Source organism: Gracilinanus agilis, chromosome 4 (genome assembly GCF_016433145.1).
Source record: "Gracilinanus agilis isolate LMUSP501 chromosome 4, AgileGrace, whole genome shotgun sequence".
Taxonomy (NCBI): Eukaryota; Metazoa; Chordata; class Mammalia; order Didelphimorphia; family Didelphidae; genus Gracilinanus; species Gracilinanus agilis.
This window is the reverse complement of record NC_058133.1, coordinates 418,284,257-418,303,114: the sequence shown is the minus strand read 5'-3', so window position 1 is coordinate 418,303,114 and position 18,858 is coordinate 418,284,257. Positions and strand designations below refer to the sequence as shown.

General features: G+C 34.2%; 1 protein-coding gene across 1 annotated transcript in view; it reads right to left on the bottom strand.

Annotated features, from left to right (window-relative positions):
• The window catches only part of TIAM2 (TIAM Rac1 associated GEF 2), a 153,816-nt gene that overhangs the window by 107,021 nt on the left and 27,937 nt on the right, over window positions 1–18,858 (bottom strand). The window contains exons 5-7 of the mRNA XM_044675470.1: window positions 14,647–14,832; window positions 12,974–13,120; window positions 9,906–9,977 (exon numbers count right to left, since the gene is read on the bottom strand). Of these exons, the coding sequence (XP_044531405.1) occupies window positions 9,906–9,977; window positions 12,974–13,120; window positions 14,647–14,832 (405 nt within the window). The remainder of the gene's footprint in view (window positions 1–9,905; window positions 9,978–12,973; window positions 13,121–14,646; window positions 14,833–18,858) is intronic.

The following is an 18,858-nucleotide window of genomic DNA, read 5'->3' as shown; positions in this document are numbered from 1 at the left end:
TATATATATATATATATATATATATATATATATAGGCTTTATAAACCCTTCCCACTCTTCTATAAACCTTTTCCAAGCTCTTATTAACCTACAGTCACTGAGCTAATCAGTGCCCAGGATACAGGACTCAGGCACTGTAGTTGGTTGCCTTTCATTCGTCAGCCAATAGTGTGCCACAATAAGTGTAATTCGGTGATACAGAATTAGATATATAGATATAGATATAGATATTAAAAAAACCCATGATACAGTGAAGGCCTGATAAGTGAACTAATATAACAAGGGACTACTGTGTAACAGAAGTTGGGATAAAGAACCTAATATTTTATAGGTTACTTTGAGGTTTACAAGCTATTGTGTATGGATCTATAATCTTATATGATCCTTTCAACAAATCCATGAAACTATTTGTTAATTATAGAACCTGATTGGGGAGTGTAAACATTTTTTATGTCTAGAGGGACAACTAGAGTAATTTTCATGACATTATTTCTACAAATAGAGGAAATGTGTTAGAATATTAAATTTGGAGCGAAGAGGACTTGAGTTTGAGTCCCACTTCCAACACATTCCCAGCTTATATAAACCTAGGCAAATCCCTTAAGCTCTTAGTACTCCAGACAATTCTTTAAGTCTCAAATTTGCAGAGAAGATGACAACCTGCACTGGTCAAAAGAGTTTCCTTAACCTAGAATTTCCCATTCCAATGAAATCACAGCTTGAATCTCTTATCCCTACTCATCACTAAATATATTTACTAAGAAAACTGAAAACTAGTTTGATTTTCCAATTTCCAATTGTGAACATTCTCATATTCTAGTTTGTTATTTGATGGCATAATTTCTGTCTTCACTCTTAAGTATAATGCTAGAAAATACTTACATGTGAGTTGCTTTAACAAAAGATAAATTGGAACCTGGTTGGGGGGGGGGAGAATACAAAAATTAAAACTGATTTCTAATTAATTAAAAATAATTAAAACTAAATTAAAATCTAGAAAATTGTTCTCCCTGCTCCTTGCCAGAACAGTAAAACATCTCACAGAATTACAAGAAAAGGGCTTTAAAAACCATAAGACCTTCTAGAAATGTGTTGTTATAAATTCATATTTTTAACTATTCTTTCACCGTTTCTATTTCTTTGATCAGATCTGCAATTTCATCAATACAGGGAACTCTGCCCATCCTCTTCAACCTAATATCTTCTTTAGGAACCCAAGAAGATAGATGGGCTTCATCAGAATTCGATAGCTAGTATAGATCAGAGGCAAGACTTGAATCAGTTCTTCCTGTCCTAATTCTGAGATGTTTTCTCTCTTTTAGTCAGGCCATTTTCAAGGTTGTGGTCTTTACTTTAATTTGAGGATCAGTGATTTATTTCATGATTGCAAATGGATTTCCTTAGATCACTCCTAAAGATCCCAAGCCAAGTTAATATAGCAAAAATATCCATCACCTGATAAGCCCCTCTAGCATTAACAGTTCTGGTTCTTGGATAATAAACAGTCTGTTGCTAGGTTAATTATTTCAAAACTTTCTAGCTTTTTAGAATGTGCAAAAACTGATTCTCTGATGGCAGCTTTTTCAAGAAGCCTCTGTGAGGCATCAAAAATAGACATTAGTAATCAATACATCTCAGAAAATGTCCTTTTTTTCCAACTAGCACAGTCAAGTTGAAACTTCTAATGAACACCTATAATCACTTAAGAATGAATCCAGGAATTACGCCATTGAATAACAAACTATAATATGAGAATGTTCACAATTGGAAATAGTATACCAAGGAAAAAAAGAACCATTTTTACTATGTCACATAATTACTAGGAATATCAAAGGCAATAAAAACTTTCTTATAATACAGTAGGAATGAATTTTCACGTCATTTTATCTCATATTTCTCCATCCACATAATGGGAACAATATAGAATTACTAAATAATATCTATTGCAATTACTACAAAGATTAACTAGCTGATGTTTGCAAAGCATTTTTGATATCCTTGTATGACAGCCTCCATGTAAGTACTGATTACTATTGCATTAATGGTCCTGACACCACATGTCAAATTATTCATGCTCCATGTGCTTCATGGAGAGAAAATGGAAACACTGTGTGTTAGCACAGCAGATGCTTTTGGATCAAATGGCTTGTAATTACTACTTGGATCACTAAACGGAAATAAGAGGCAACATGGCAATCTGGCTGTCACAAGTGGGCCCTCATCTCTATAGCTGCTGGTAAAAAGAAATTCTATTAGCAAGTGAAAAGAAGAAAAGACACACATTCAGGAGAAAAAGGAGTTGTTACACAGTTCTACTTTTTCTTTATCAAATGTAAGTTGTCATAGAAAAGAATATATCTACTTCCCACTTGGGGAGATGCCCAAACACCAGGATTGCCATGGTTTCAACTAAAATAAAATAGTATTTTTAATGTTTGAAAAATATTACTAATCTGTGGTTAAGACAGAGTTGTTTCATTCATATTTTCCTTTTTTAGAAACTGACAGGATTTTTTTTTCTTTTTCCAGTTCAGACTCTAGTGACTAATACGGCAATACTTCATTCATTCATTGCCACAAAAATGTAGGACACTCCCTACCCTTCTCAACCCAATGCCAGGACCTGCCCCATATCTAATTTTCCAGCATAGAAAGCTGAGGACTATGGACAGTCACAGGTTCTGCGATGATAAAAGCAAGAGTAGTAGTTGGCTAGTTCATCACTTTCTTTTGATTTGGATTTTTATTGTTATCTTTTCCGCAAGAAACTCCTTCCTCCAAAGAGTTACATTGTGCTTATTGTTTTCCACCAGGGAGCACTTAATACTAAAACAAAACAATACAAAACCCTTTCATTTTTTGGATTATTAGACTTTGTTCCTGGTGACTTGGACTTTCCCCACTTTTTATCTTTTAAAAATATTCTCAAATGAAGGCTGTTTTCATTCCAAACTAAATAAATTTAAGACAGGGTGATTCATCTCTGAGCTGTTAATAGCTATGTACATCAGTTGAGTTGGTATATATTTTTATAATTCACAGGCTGTTAAACTATCAATATTTAAAATATGATTGCTTTAAAAAAATTTATTTCTTATAAAAAACCCTTGCCTTCTGTCTAAGAATTCATAAGTACTGGTTCCAAGGCAGAAGAACAGTAAAAAGGCAATTGGGTTTAAGTGACTTGTCCATGGTTACATAGCTAGGAAATGTCTCAGGCCACATTTGAACCTAGAATCTCCCAATGTCCGTCCTGGCTCTCCATCCATTGCCTAAAAATTACTAAAAATTACAGTTTTAAGAACTACAGGAACACACACAAATATGAGACCTATCATATCTATAATCACCCAATTTCAGAGTTGAAAAGGGACCTCGATATGCATTTATTTCAACCATAAATAAAAGGAATCCTGATTATAACAGACAAGTGGCTATCCTGCATTACCTGGTCTTCCAATGAAGGGAGCCCATCTTTTCTTCTGTCCCTCAAGAGATCCTCAAATATCAGAGATAGCCTTTTACTCTTCTGGTTTATTTCATTTGAACCTTCTCCAGCTTATCAATGTCTTTCTTAAACCATAGTACCCAGAAATGAACATAATATTTCAAAGGAGATTTGGTGAGGGCAAAGTAGGAAGGACTATCACCAACCTGTTTCTGTATGTCTTCCCTTTACTGATATAACCAGAGATTGCATTACCATTTTTGGCTTTCATATTGTATTGAAAATTTATAATTGAGTTTGCAGTTCACCAAAAACTCGAGATGCTTTTTAGAATAAGTGCTGTTAAGACATCTTATATTTATGGAGCCGATTTTCTGTACTCAAATATAAGATTTCCTATTAATTCTTATTGAACCTAATCTTTTGAGACTTAGTCTATTTGCTCTAGTTCAAGGGGTCATCTTTTGAGTGTCATAGACCCTCTCTGGTAGTCTGGGAAAGCCCATGGACCTCTATCCAGAAGAATGTTATTAAATGCAAAAAATAAAATGCATAGGATTATAAGAGAAACTCCTTCTAATGAAACAGTGATCAAAATGCAATTTTAAAAAATGCACAAGTTCATGGATCTTTGCTATCATAATTAATTTTTGGATCCTGGCCTTGTCATTCACTGTTAGCTATTCCTCTCAGCAAATTTGATGGGCATACAATTTATATATTTAACCAACCATGATAGAAATGTGAAATAGCACAGGATCAAGCATAGATCTCTGAAGTATTCCACTAAAAATCTCCTGCCACAATGATGTTGAGTCATTAACAAACTACTCTTTGAGTACAGCAATTCAATCACTTCTGAATTCTACTGATTTCATACATACTAATCTATTTCTTTCCATCTTCTTCCCAAGAATAGCAGACCTTTTTAAAAACTTTCCTAAATTCAAATCTGGCCTCAGACACTTCCCAGCTGTGTGACCCTGGGCAAGTCACTTGACCCCCATTGCCTACCCTTACCACTCATCTGCCTTGGAGCCAATACACCGTATTGACTCCGAGATGGAAGGTATGGGTTTAAAAAACAAAAACAAAAAAAAACACAAAACTTTCCTAAAACCTAGGAAAACTATCCACAGCATTCCTGTTACAAGTTAGTAATTCTATAATACTTTTTAATGGAATAGATGGAAGTATAACAAATATTCTACATCAACTGTTCCTAAGGGAAAAGCTAACAAAATTAGTAATATTTGCCAGTCAGCCTCTACTAAAATCTTGTTCTTATGCCTTGTCAAAGTTTAGAGGTAACCTTGAGATCTGGTTTTGTCTTTATGTCCCTAGTACTTAGAATGCTCCCTGGCACATAGCAGGCATTTAATTAATGCTTGTAGATTGATTGCCTGACTGCTCAAACTCTACAATATGCCAGTGGAGCACAATCTAGGGCAGCTTCTACTACTCAGCCAAGGGATGGATCAAGCATCTGTTGTCAGCTTTAGTTATGTTTAAAGAAGCTTTTTGTAAGGATTGTCACATGGTAGTTATATGTATTGGCAGGGCAACTTTCAATGATCATCTGGCAAAGGTATATGGTCAGGGAGAGGGCAGGAAAGACAACTAACTGGACTGGTAGAGAAAGTATCTACACCACTAAAACCATGTATTCTTTGAGTACTAAAATATTTATTATTCATATAGCAAAAAGATGTTGTTTGAACTTAGTTTTTCACCAAGAGATGCCCATAAAGTACATTTCTAGTCTTGGTTCCATTGCTATTTAGACATAAGTAGCTGGAAATTGCATTCATAGCAAATGTGATGCACATTCTAAAATAATCCTGTTGACTAGAGAGCTTTCACTAGGGGAGTGACATAGTTGAAACTAGCTTGGACAAAAGGCATATGCAATATGCAGTTCAATACATAGTCTGAAAAAAGAAGTGTCATGAGGTCTCTAATCTTCATTATGACCACTAAGGGCTCTATAGCCCAACACATTTTGTAATCTGAAAGCAAATTAAATAATTTCATGAGCCACAAGAGGTGTCATAAAATACTTCATTGTGGACATTTATCAGAAAATTGGAGAGAAAGGTCACATAGCAAAAACAAGGGACAGCAGACAGAAAGCCCAAGTTTGAACAATGGAGGATTTATGGATGGACAAGAAAAAAGATGTACAGAATAAGACATGGCTGGTTTAAAATACATTTTCCTTACAGAATACACCTTTCCATTTCAACAGCAAATCACAAAAAAAAAAACCAAGTAATCAAGACCCAAAAATCCACACATGTAACTATCTAGATGATCCATCAAGTCAACAAGCACAAAATAGGTTATGCAGAATACTGGACCTGAAAACAGGAAGGTTTAGGTTCTCCTATCTCAAAGACTTACCAGTTGTATGACCCTGTGCAAGTCATTTAACCTCTCTCAGTCTCATATTTCTCAACTGTAAAACAGGGATAAAAGAACCTACCTCATAGATTTTTGTGAGGATCAAATTAAATTCTACATGCATTAATTAAGCTACTGTTATGTGTGAGGCACTGTTAGAAATTAGGGATGCAAAATCTCTAAGTTCAAAGTACCTTTAGCTTATTAGAGGAAAATGGCATATACACAAAATAAGTAAATGCAAAACATGCAAAAAGTAAAAACACATTAATCTGGGATGGAGAAAGGAAGAACTAGGGAGGAGTGTAGAGAATCAGGAAAGATCTCATGGAGAAGAATGTGGGTCCTGAACTGAACTTGAATAAAGGGAGCTAAGTAATTATTATATACTGAACTGAACTAGTCATTTTCCCTCCCTAAAATCTGTCCACCTTGAACTTTTCTCTCTTTCTTAATAGTACCACTTGACCAGAGTCTCAAAATCTCAGTCATTTTATCTCTTCTTGCTCTCCCATCTTACTTGTCTAATTGATTTTCAAGTCAATTTTACTTAATACTTCTCTTTCCTCTGTCTTTTTTTCCCTTTCTATTCCTGCTACCATAATTCAAGGCAGAAATAATCCTAGAAAAGTAGACTAATGAGACAAAATACAACAGTGAAAAAAGATAATTCACTGACTGGATTTGTTGAGAAACATCAATCTCTGATTTTCTTCTATTTATCAAGAATGTGAATAATCACAGTCACCCAATTTCCTGATCCACTCTTTCTTCTTATAGTCTTCTTTTTTCTTTTGTCACCCAATCCCAGAAGTATGGATAGGAAACTTTGAATGCATGGGATTCCTTAAATTATTCTGAGGTGCAAAAGATCAAATTATTTTTTCAACAGCATATCACAGAACAAGAGCAGCTCTTCAAGTGACACTTAGAATCATAACCAGCAGTCACTCTTTTTCAAGGAAGCAGGGAAAACTAATTTAATATCTCTTCCACCGGCTTACCTGTTACCTAAATATTTCCATCAAATTCCTGATAGCCTTTTTGACATTCTTAATATTTTCAATATTTCTATTTCAATAGCCTCCTACAAAGATATGCTTTTATTTTCTTAATCATATTTCAATTAACAAGCATTTTTCTCTCTCTCACTACCACCACTACCATGCCATGTGCTTTTTAAAGCTGTCATCAGTTATTAGCATTTTAATTTATAATAATTATAATGATAATAGTAATAACAGCCAACATATATATATATAGCATTTACTATGTTCCAGGTACAGTGCTAAATGCTTTACAATATTATATCATTTAACACTCACAACAATTCTGTGAGGAAGGCGCTAGAATTATTCCCATTTTACAGTTCGAAAACAGAGATTAAGTGACTTGACCAGCACTGCACAACTAGCAAGTTTTTGAGGCTGGACTTGAACTCAGGTTTTTCTGACTTCAAGCCCAGTTGCTTTATCCACTTCACTGCTCAATTTCCTGGAGTTTATTTTCAATTCTGACATGTAGCTAAAAACAAGGCCCTTTCAAAAATAAAAGACAGAAAAAATGATGAGGAGGTAGGTAGGTGATGAAGAGGGAAGAAACACACAACACAGGGCACTGCCTTAAAAGAACAAGCTTAGGCATGGAAGAGAATCTGGGAAAGAAGACCATCCCCAAAAAACTCTTACAACCTGTATACCCTCCCCCACCAAGGAAGTAGTATACAGTGCCAATGAAAATGCATTTTCAGTTTCCTCATCCATAATGGAGGTGGATCAGTGTTTTTAAAGATCTATTACAAATCTTTCTTCTCTTTTGAAGCATCCCACATCATTCCTTCCTATTTTAACAGAAACCTCACCTCATATTTTACTGAGAAAATATGAGCCATTTACCAGGAGCTTTCTCTTCTCTGTTCTACTCTTAAAACCCAGTTGACACTCACTCTCTTTTCTCTCTGGCTTTACTCTAATATCTGATGAAGAAATAGCCTTTCTTCTGATCAAGGCCAACTCATTGACATGAAGGCTTAAGCTAGTCCTGTCCTATCTTCTCCAGAAACTTAACACTCTCACTTTCAATCCTACTGCACACATTAAATTAATTCCCACACACTTCTGACGTTCTATTTCCAGGCTTGTCCCCCTGTAGTCTGTGAACATGTTTAAAAATCCTCACTTGACTTTACCATCTTCTTATTTTGTCTTCCTTTCATTTAAAAACACAGAAAAAGCTTAGCTTCTCTTACTGCTTGCCTAGTTCTGCTCTCTTTTCTAAACTCTACAATCTAGCTTCTAAACTCACTCAATTGAAGCTCCTCTTTCCAAAATTAACAGTTTCATTACCAAACCTGATGGTCTTGTCTTAGTCTTCAACCTCTTTGCAACAATTCACACTACTGACCACCCTCTCCTCTGGACACTCTTTTTTCTCTCTCAGTTTTTGAGACACTACTCCTATCTGAATTAGTGATTTTCCTACTTGTGCTCAATATTTTAATGGAATTATCATCTATGTCATACCTCAACTATGGAAGCAACCCCTTTAGGTTTAGGAATCATCTCTTTCCAAATGACTCACAGATGTCTATATCTAACTTTTAGTCTCTCCAATACTCTAGTTGCCCTCTAAGCATCTCAAATTCCATGAGTTCAAACCAGAACTCATTCTCTTTCTCCCAAACCCAATTTTATTTTAAACTTGTGGTTTACTATTGAGGGCATTATCATTCTTCTAGTCATTCAGCCTCCCAACCTTGAAGCCATCCCTGGTTCCTTATTATATCATATCCAATTAATTGTCAAGTCTTATCAGTTCTACCTCCACAATATTCTTGCATGCATACCCTTCTCTCTACTCACCCAGTCGCCATCCTGTTTCAGACTTTCACATCACTCCTCACTTTGACCTCTGTAGAGCTTCCTAAAATGGTCTCTTCATCTTGTCTTCTTTTCCTCTCCCAAAGATACTCAATACAGCTGCTTCTTTTAGAAAAACCTTAATCATTCCCCTACTTAATATACTCCAGTGGTTCCCTATTATTTCTAGGATCCAATAGTAACTCCTCTATTTGACATTTAAAACACTTTGCAACCTAACTCCCACCTCTTATTTCTCTCCTTTATATATTTTACATTAAAGCTAAACTGACTTCATTACTATTTTTCATCCAGGACATTCCATATCCAGTCTCTATGCCCTGTCACATAGGCTATCTTCTATGTCTAGAATATCCTCCTTTACTCAATTCCATCCTTTAGAATCTCTAGTTCCCTTCAAAACTCATTTCAAGCATCACCTTCTTCAAGAGGCCTTTCCCAATCTCCATTTCCACCCTTAGCTGCTAGTGCCTCCTGCTAAATTTATCTTATATTTATTTTTATTTAACTAAATAGGTAAGTTCCCTGAGAAATGTGTTTTTTTCCCTTTTTTATCTCCAGTGTATAATATGACAGCCAGTATATCAGAGAAGCTTAATGAATATTTCTTGACTGATACATTTGTAAATCTCAGCTCTATATCCATTAGAGGAAAGGCTTAGTGTTTATTTTCTGGCCCACTCAATAAGGAGATGATAAAGAAAGTAAAGAGTTTGGATCGTGAGTTTTTAAAAGTGGATTTTGTGTTGTTCAAGGCAATATTTTTGAAATGGAGTAATGTGGCATTTAAGAGTTTCTATTAAAATAATACCTGAAAGAGTTAAACCATTTTCAGAGGTGCCTAACTTTTTCAGTCTGATTTATGGATGTAAAAGGAACTACCCTCTCCTCTCAATTTAATAGAACCATGCAGCCGTTTCTAATCAACATTCTTTCTAGACATTCAAGATTTTCAATTTCATTGGTCACCAGACTCACATCCAAAGCCTTCTCAATTGGTAAGAACTGCCAAAGTTTGAAATACACTGGAAAAATCATCTTCAATAACCTTGGGCCATCTCCATACCAGGAGGAGGCAGCACAGAAAGAATTCTTTGGTTCAGTAACTAAACAATATTTTTACCACAAATTCAAAAGAATTATATAAAATGGCTGGCATCTATAGCCAAGTTTACCTCACTGGAATTATTGGAGCTCTGAGGCAGCTGAGTTCCGGGAAATCCATGATTGCCACTTGAATCAAAAATCTAAACGAGAAAAATAAATTCAAAAAAAAGAAAATGGGAGGACAGAAGAAACACAGATAAATGAAAGGGTTATGAAGCTGCTAATTATTTTCAATATAAGTAAAACTGAAGGTCGACAGCTCTATATAAACATTCATCTCACAAACTTGTAAAATTAATATTTAAAATATTTAAAGGTTAAATTTTAAAGATCAGTATCATTAACATTTGCTTAATCCCTACCATACATTTGCATCCTTTACTTTTCTGTGGCATAGACTTCTCCTGTTTTTTTGAAAATGGTTGTTTTTGCTACTAACAAGCAATGCAGTCTCTGAAGATGCTGTTTCTAGTTGGCCCTTTAGTTGGGGCACTGTGATCAGACACATCTATTTTAAAATACAGTTCATTAATTTGATAGAGATAAATTTTCAAAAACCTAAGCAGGGCAGTTAGGTGGTTCAGTGAAGAGGCAGGAAATTGTAGGTTCAAATTTGACCTCAGATACTTTCTTGCTGTGTGAGCATAGGCAAATTACTTAACCCCAATTGCCTAGCCCTTACTACTCTTCTGCCTTGGAATAGAAACTTAGCATTCCAAGATAGAGGGTATAAGGGTTTTAAAAAATATTTAAGCATACTTGGGTATTAATTCTACTCAGTGACAAGTACATTGAAGCCATTGTATACAAGCTCAATATATACTTAAGATATAAACATCTCAACAAAATTACTTTTCCCCCTTCCACATATGTTAAATTGAAAATATATAGTGGGTATTTCATGAGTTAAGACCAAACCCCAGATAATATCCAATAGTCAGATAGGTCAATGAACATTTATTAAGTGTCTTCTTTGTATTAAGCACTGGGAATACAAAAAGGGGGAAAATCCTTGCCTTCAAAAAGCTCACAATTTAACCGGGGAGACAATAAGCTAATGTATACAAAAGAGCTCTATTTAAAATAAATTGGAAATAATTTAAAGAAGGTTGGAAAAGGCTTCCTGTAGAAGATGGGATTTTAGTGGGTACTGGAAGGAACCCAGGGAAGCCAGTAGGTACAAATGGGGTGAGAGAACACTCTGGAAGGGTGTGGTAGGAGAGTTGACAAAGGGTTTTGAATGCCAAACAGAGGATACTGTATTTGTTACTGGAAATGAAAGAATCACATGTAATTCATCTTTCATTTTATGATAAAGTAATAAGTTTAGCTAACACTTTGGGGTTCCATAACAAATAAGATTTATCTTAAATTAGCAAAAATGTATTTTTCATAATAGAAACCTAAATCTTAACTAATGAGATTTTAAAACTGGTCTTCCCCATACCATGTATATGTATATTTGTTACATAAATATACATATATCATATACTACATATAAAATATGCATTATACATATATACACAAATATATATATATATACACAAATATATATATATAGTTATGGTCCTGTTCATAAAAGTTAGGTATGTTTTTTTTTTAAACATGAGGGTATATTTTACAGCTCATGTGCAGAGATTTCATTTTAAAAAAATCAATTTACTGTATATTCTCTCCTAAAAGTGTTTAGGGCCCTTATTTCTTAGTATTCAAGTTATTCATTGAGTATTAATGCTTGATATCCACTTTTCTGTTTCTGTAAACCATAAACATATGTATAACAGTAATGGCAATAAAGTTAATCACTACTTTTTGTTAATACNTATATACACAAATATATATATATATGTATGTATATATAGTTATGGTCCTGTTCATAAAAGTTAGGTGTTTTTTTTTTAAACATGAGGGTATATTTTACAGCTCATGTGCAGAGATTTCATTTTAAAAAATCAAATTACTGTATATTCTCTCCTAAAAGTGTTTAGGGCCCTTATTTCTTAGTATTCAAGTTATTCATTGAGTATTAATGCTTGATATCCACTTTTCTGTTTCTGTAAACCATAAACATATGTATAACAGTAATGGCAATAAAGTTAATCACTACTTTTTTGTTAATACATAAAATAAAAACATCTACTGACATTTGTTACAGACAAATAGTTTCCGATTCAATTATAGTGTCATGATATAACATATGGTCATATTTCTATCTTATATGGCATTTTAAATGTGGAAAGAGGGTAGCCTAAAGACTGTCATATGAATATGAATCAGCAATATGAAATTTATGATCATACTATTTTTTTTGAAAAATGGAACAATTATTTCACTGGCATAATGAGTTCCTGGTAAAGAAATTCCTTTACCAATACATATTGGGAACTTAACTCATTGAGAATTGTCTGGGGCTCCTAAAGGTGAAATGATGTATTTAAAGAAACAAAGCCAGTATATAGCAGAGATAAGACCTGGTCATCCTCACTTTACTCTGAAATTAACTCTCTGTTTACTGGTTCAGATTATCTTTTGGCATTATGTCAATTATAGTGGTCATGATCAATAGCCATGGTCAAGCATTGAGAACATTCTGAAAGCAATTGATTGTATTAGATTTTATTTTTTGCATAAGTGCTCAAATTGTTTTTATTTATTAAAAAAAAAAAAAGAACCCTTTTGCCTCAGCGCAATACAAGTTATATCCCAAGGTAAACAGGAGTTTTAGCATAGCTTAAAATTTGTTCCTAATCCCTTTAAAAAAAGAAAACTGATAAGAGAAGAACAAAAGGAAGGTCAATGAAAAACATGGGAATTCTTATGTGTATGCTCATGTATGTTTTGGTTGCAGCCATATATCAAAAGCAATTTAAAAGGAACAAAGCAACTTTCTTGATGTGTATACATTAGGGAGAAAATATTCACAAATATACTTGATATTTTCATGCTATATTATAATTTCATTCTTAATTTATTCTGAAAATTATGAATAAGTTATTAAGTGCCAAAGGTTTTAGGTAAAAAAAATATTTCTAAAAAATGTAAAAAAATAATTCTCAAAAATATACAGCCCTCACTGAGAAACAAAAAATTAATTATGTTTATTTTGCTGTTACTCTTCAGATATTAGTACATTTACCTGAGTTATGGATGGCCTTTTGTCTTTCCCTTTTCTTGCCAAAGTATCCAGTCCTTTCAGTGATGAAAACAATCCCTTCTTACTTTGACCTTGCTGTGTCAATGATAATGTTCGTTTCCGCAGAGCTGATTCATCTCTTGAACATATCTAATTTAAAACATTTTTTTAAATATTACTCAGGATTAATTTGTGTGGCAGAAAGAAATAACTGTCTATCCAGCAGGTGTACTTTCTTTTTGTCATGAATATTGATTTTCTGATCAAAAAGTCAGATAATTTCATTTCACATTTTGACAATATATGAGAAGAAACAAGCTAGTTAAGACATTAGAAAGACTGTAGGAAGCACCAAGATTAAGAAAACAACTCAACAGTTTCCAAATTGGATTTATGCAAAGTAGTATCTATGTAAATGCAAGTGAGCTCAGAAAACCCAGAGGGGCTTTCAGCAGTCCCAGGAAAAACAATCTTCACTTAGTCATAAAATTATTTATATAATAGTTGCCAATTCCCAGGGATTGCATCTTCCTGCTACTATGAAGTGGGAAGAGGCTACAATAGGAAAGGAAACAAAACATGACTGAGTAGATTCCACTATTAGAAAGCTCCTAACAACAAATAAGTTAAAACCTCTATCTTCAAATGTCTTTAGGAGATTTCAGAGAAACATGGGAAGACTATGAACTAATGCAGAGTGAAGTGAGCAGAACCAGAATTAATAACACAACATTCTACAAATAATTTTGAATAGCTTAAAACTCTGATCAAAGGAATGGCAATTATGATTCCAGAAGACCAACCATGAAGAATTAGAGGTGATGGACTCAAGATGCGGAATAAGACATACAGTACATGGGAAATGCTAAATATATTGGTTACAAGATTGCTTTCTTTCTAAAATTTTTTCCAGTGGAGGGGAAAGTGAAATGGAAAAAATGGATAAATGTTTCATTCTGAAGGAAAAATAAAATATAACTTAATAAAGGTTTTGAAGGATCTTTCTGCAGAATAGAGATGTTTATTCTAATTAGTTTGCAAAAAGAAAACTAGGGCCAAAGGATGAAAGCTATAAGGAGGATAATGCCTACTATAAGCAAGAATTTTTTTTATTCAATTAAAGCATCCCCAAAACAGACTAGACTGCTTTGGAAGGTAGTGAGTTCCTAGACATTTGAGATAAAGAGGATTTACTTCAATTTAATAAGCAGTTATTAAATATTTGCTCTATACCAAGCACTGTGCAATGGGAATACAAGGGCAAAATTGAAAGAATACCTACTCTACCTACTCTCAAGGAACTTACATTCTTTTGGAATGAAACAAAATATGAACTAGAAAAATAAATCCTAAATGTATACAAAGTAATATCCATTGGAGGGCATTAGCAACTGAGAGAATCAAGAAACTCTTCCCATGGGAGGGGCATTTTGAACTAAACTTTGAAGGATTACAATATCATAGGTATTGAAATGTAAGTAACATTTTCAAAGCCATCTGTTCCACTTCTTCCCCTAACTCCAGGCTACAGAGGTAGTAGGTTGCAGAGATGGATCTTTAAGCAGAGGTTGGATGGTCATTTATCAGTAATCTATCACATATAAGTGGGACTAAACAACCTCAGTATTTCCTTTTGCTTTTAGACTACTACTACTTAATCTCTTTCTGGGACTTACCAAAGCATGGAAGGAAGAAACTGATAAGATGCCTAATCTGCCCAGTGCCAGTTTAGAAGGACGACTTGTGGCAGCAAGGAGACTCTTGGGATTTGGTAACTCTCCACCTTGTAGACTGGCCAAATAGCAGCGCATCCTGAAGAGATCCATGTGAAATTTTTCTAGATTCTGCTCCCACTGCTGGATCTATTTAAGCAACAACAACAAAAGGACAATTAAAACAAAAAAGTCTTCATGGGTCAGATTGAAAATTTGATCTCTTTCATGAACTGAGGAAAAATTAGTTTCAGCTGGAAGTGCATGGTTTAAATTAGCTTTCCCTGCTTGTCCTACCCTTAACCCCTCCTGCTGAAATGCATTTGGTCATACTGTTCTGCAACTTATCAAAGACAGCTTTAAATAAAACAAAGCTGGTGGTCTTACATACAGTGACCTGTCTAAAGGCACCACCTTTGGAGATTTTCACCATTCCAAAATAATCTTAACTTTTGAAAAGATCTTATAATTTACAATTTTTTAAGTCATTGCTTGATGTTATTTCATTTCCTTTCACATTGCAATCCTTTGATTCTAAACTGTACTTACTTAACTGCAAAGAAGCAGATGCACAACTAAATGAAAGCAAGATTTCCAACTTTACAGTCCTTTTCATTCTGGGAAAATGATTCAAATCAACAAAAAGCAAATGGGTTTCAGGAACAAGGATAATTAGGGGCTTTACTCCTATTATTAGTACATTCTCTGCATAAGCGCCATCTGTACATCTGAATAAAATTATAAGCATATACAGTTCTCTCCCTATCAGTATCATGTGTGCTTTTGCAAGCCTGATGTCATGGGTGACCAAAGAAAAACAGTCCAAACTTTCTATGTGTCTTTGCTTTCTTGCAGCCCTCTCAAACTATTTTCTAATGCAAGGATTAACCTCAATTATAGATAAAGTAGCTTCTGAAGAACGAAGACAAAAGTAAATTGCTAAAATGTAAATTTAGTAGCAGGGTAGGAAGCTAAAACTCAAATTCTGTTAAGGACCCAACCGCCAGACACATGGGCCAGAAGTCTTCAATGTCTATCATTTGATTCACTGATACAAGAAGACTGCCACTTAATTGTGAGTAATTACGTTTCAAAGAAGTTGCTATGTACTTTTTTGGGGAGTTGCCAAATTCTGTACTCTATGATGTGCTGTTTAGCTACTTAATAGTTTGGTACAATATACTGAGTATTACATTCCAAGTTATCCTTTCCACAAAGGAATTATTTTGCAGGATAGAAACACAGCATAAGCCAACTAACAGGAAACAGAAAGGGGATTCACTGGAATTGTTAAATAATGTGGTGGGGTAGGGCTGGAGCCCCTGAAGGCAAACTTGCTTACTTTACAAATTTCATTCAATTTTCATATCTAATATTTTTAAAAATCTGACAACATAGTTTCTACCATTTTGATTTTTTTGAGAAAGCTTCATTGAGATTTAATAAGAGAGAAACAGCAAGATAAATGAGAGACAATATAATATTTTGTCCTCCTTTCCTCCACGCTTTAAATTTTATCTCTTCTAATTCATTTCCCCAATATGTTAATGTAAAATTAATTCTAGGGCAAATGCTAACCAGTAATATTTTTGCAGAAAGAATAATAAAAAAAAAAAAAACTAAGGGGCAGCTGGGTAGCTCAGTGGATTGAGAGCCAGGCCTAGAGACAGGAGGTGCTAGGTTCAAATCTGGCCTCAGACACTTCCCAGCTGTGTGATCCTGGGCAAGTCACTTGACCCCCATTGCCTACCCTTACCAATCTTCCGCCTATAAGTCAATACACAGAAGTTAAGGGTTTAAAATAAAAAAAAATAAAAAAAAAAACAAAAAAAAAAACCTATTTTTAGAATGACTCAATACTTCCTTCCTTGATTTACATACTCTCTTCACACTTAAAATTTGTTCCCCATTAGTTTTATTTAAAATAAATTGCTGTCTTATATGAAACTATCGAGGGGTTCAAGAAGGGACATAGAGAGGACGACCTGAGAAAGGGAAGCAATTTTGCTCCTTAATGGAGCTTAAGAATGGAGCTATAGGGGAAGCTGGGTAGCTCAGTGGATTGAGAGTCAGGCCTAGAGACATGAGGTCCTAGGTTCAAATCTGGCCTCAGACACTTCCCAGCTGTGTGACCCTGGGCAAGTCACTTGACACCTATTGCCCACCCTTACCACTCTTCCACGAAGGAGCCAATACACAGAAATTAAGGGTTTAAAAAAAAAAAAAAAAAGAATGGAGCTATGAACATCATCTCAAATTATTCTAAAAGTGCTAATATAATATGCATGGCACTACATTCAATGGTAACATTATCTGATAGTGAATCTACCAAGGAATTCCTGGGGATTGTCTCTATAGTGTTATTGAAAACAGTAAAAAGCCTGGAATCAATTGTCCTGAACCAATACCAGCTGGTTTTTTTCCTAATAATTAATCTATTTTTAAAGACTAAGATTGGAAAATTTTGGTAATAGGTAAACGTGAAATCACAACTTTTGTGTAGCTTAAGCACAAAAATACTAAAAATGTTTATTCTATTAACATGTTTTAAATTCTTTTTCTCTGTAAAAAACAATGATCAGTAAGTGAAAAACCAACAGAAGAATACCAACTACTGTAGTTGTCTTATATACAATTCAAACATATCACTTAATAAAGACTGAACATATCCAAAGTAAAGGAGACAGAAAATATTAGTCTGCTGTTAAAAATCCTAACCCAATGAAAGGAAAAGTGACAAACATGTTCCTCCCAGACAAAATTTATTACAAAAATATTTTCTACCAATTGGTCATTTTACCACAGTGTTGTGTCATTTGTCCATTACCATGTCTATCCTATTCAATCACTAGCTTTTCCTGTTGGCAGAAGGGAAGGCCTATCCAATGTTTTCCAAACACCAAAACCTACACGGAAAAACAGCCTGTACTAGAGTATAACCGAAAGTTCAGAAAATGTGTTTGGACATCATCTAGAAATGTGAAAAAAGTAGTTCCAAATTTTTCATACTTGTGTACCTTTGACCAAGAAAATCTAACATACAGAAGAAACCTTAGATAAAGAATGGTTGTTTTTTTTTTAATTCATGTGAGGAATTACTAGTTTTTCTTTTAAGTAGAAAAAGAAAGGATTTTATCTACTGCCAGTCCTGCTACCACAGAACTAGATATAAATAATAAAAATTGCAGCCTGCAGGTGGATAGCAAACAGAGAGGAGGAGGAAGATTAAGAAATTCTCAGAAAGGGAGTTCCTAAAGCTACCCAAAGTAACAATAAACACAAGCTGAAGTCGCCTTGAACCTGTTCATCTGTATTTCCTCTATTTCTTTTACTCTGAAGTACACAAACTAAATAAATAAATAAAAACTTTTACTTCTTACTGGCATTATTGACATTATATAAATATTAGTGCATATAGTTTCTGTAGTGTAAACTTAGTGATGGTTTTTTAACAGTTCTGAAATACTTTAAAAATTATTTTAAATTACTTTACTTTTTTAATACACCCCACAAAATTGTATGAAAATAAGATATATCTATTGAACCTATGGCCAGCATCAAACCCCCTAAGTCAATATGCTTGGACTACTAGATATAGTGAGGGTATGTTATCTTTTTTTAATCAATCAGTGTCTCTCAGACCATATCTAAAGTATTGTGTATCTAATTCTTAGCACTAAATTTGAGGAAGGACATTGACACACTGCAAAGTATACATTAATCATTTAACAAATGCCTCACATGCATTTAAGTGTTGATCATGTCAAAAGATTCAAAAACAAAAAGTGAAACAATCTCTTCTCTCAAAGGTCTTAAATTCTACCAAAGAAGACAACTTGTACATATATAAGTATATGCAAAATAAATTCAAAGTGATTAAACGTAACAGACGTAGTTAGTGAAGGAAAGCATTAACACCCGACATAACGAAAAAGGGCAGCATACAGAAAAAGATGTTTGACCTGCATCTGGAAGAAGACGAGGGATTACACATGAACTTGAGGTAAAGAGGAAATGTGGTTCAGGCCTGGGGGACAGCCAGAGCAAAAGCACAAAAACAGGAGTGTTGTAAGGGAAGAAAAAGAAAGAAGTCCAATTTGGCTAACTATAGAATTCAGGAAGAGGGATAAAATATAATAGGAAAGAAAAAAAGTTAATCAAAAATAAAATAAAAAA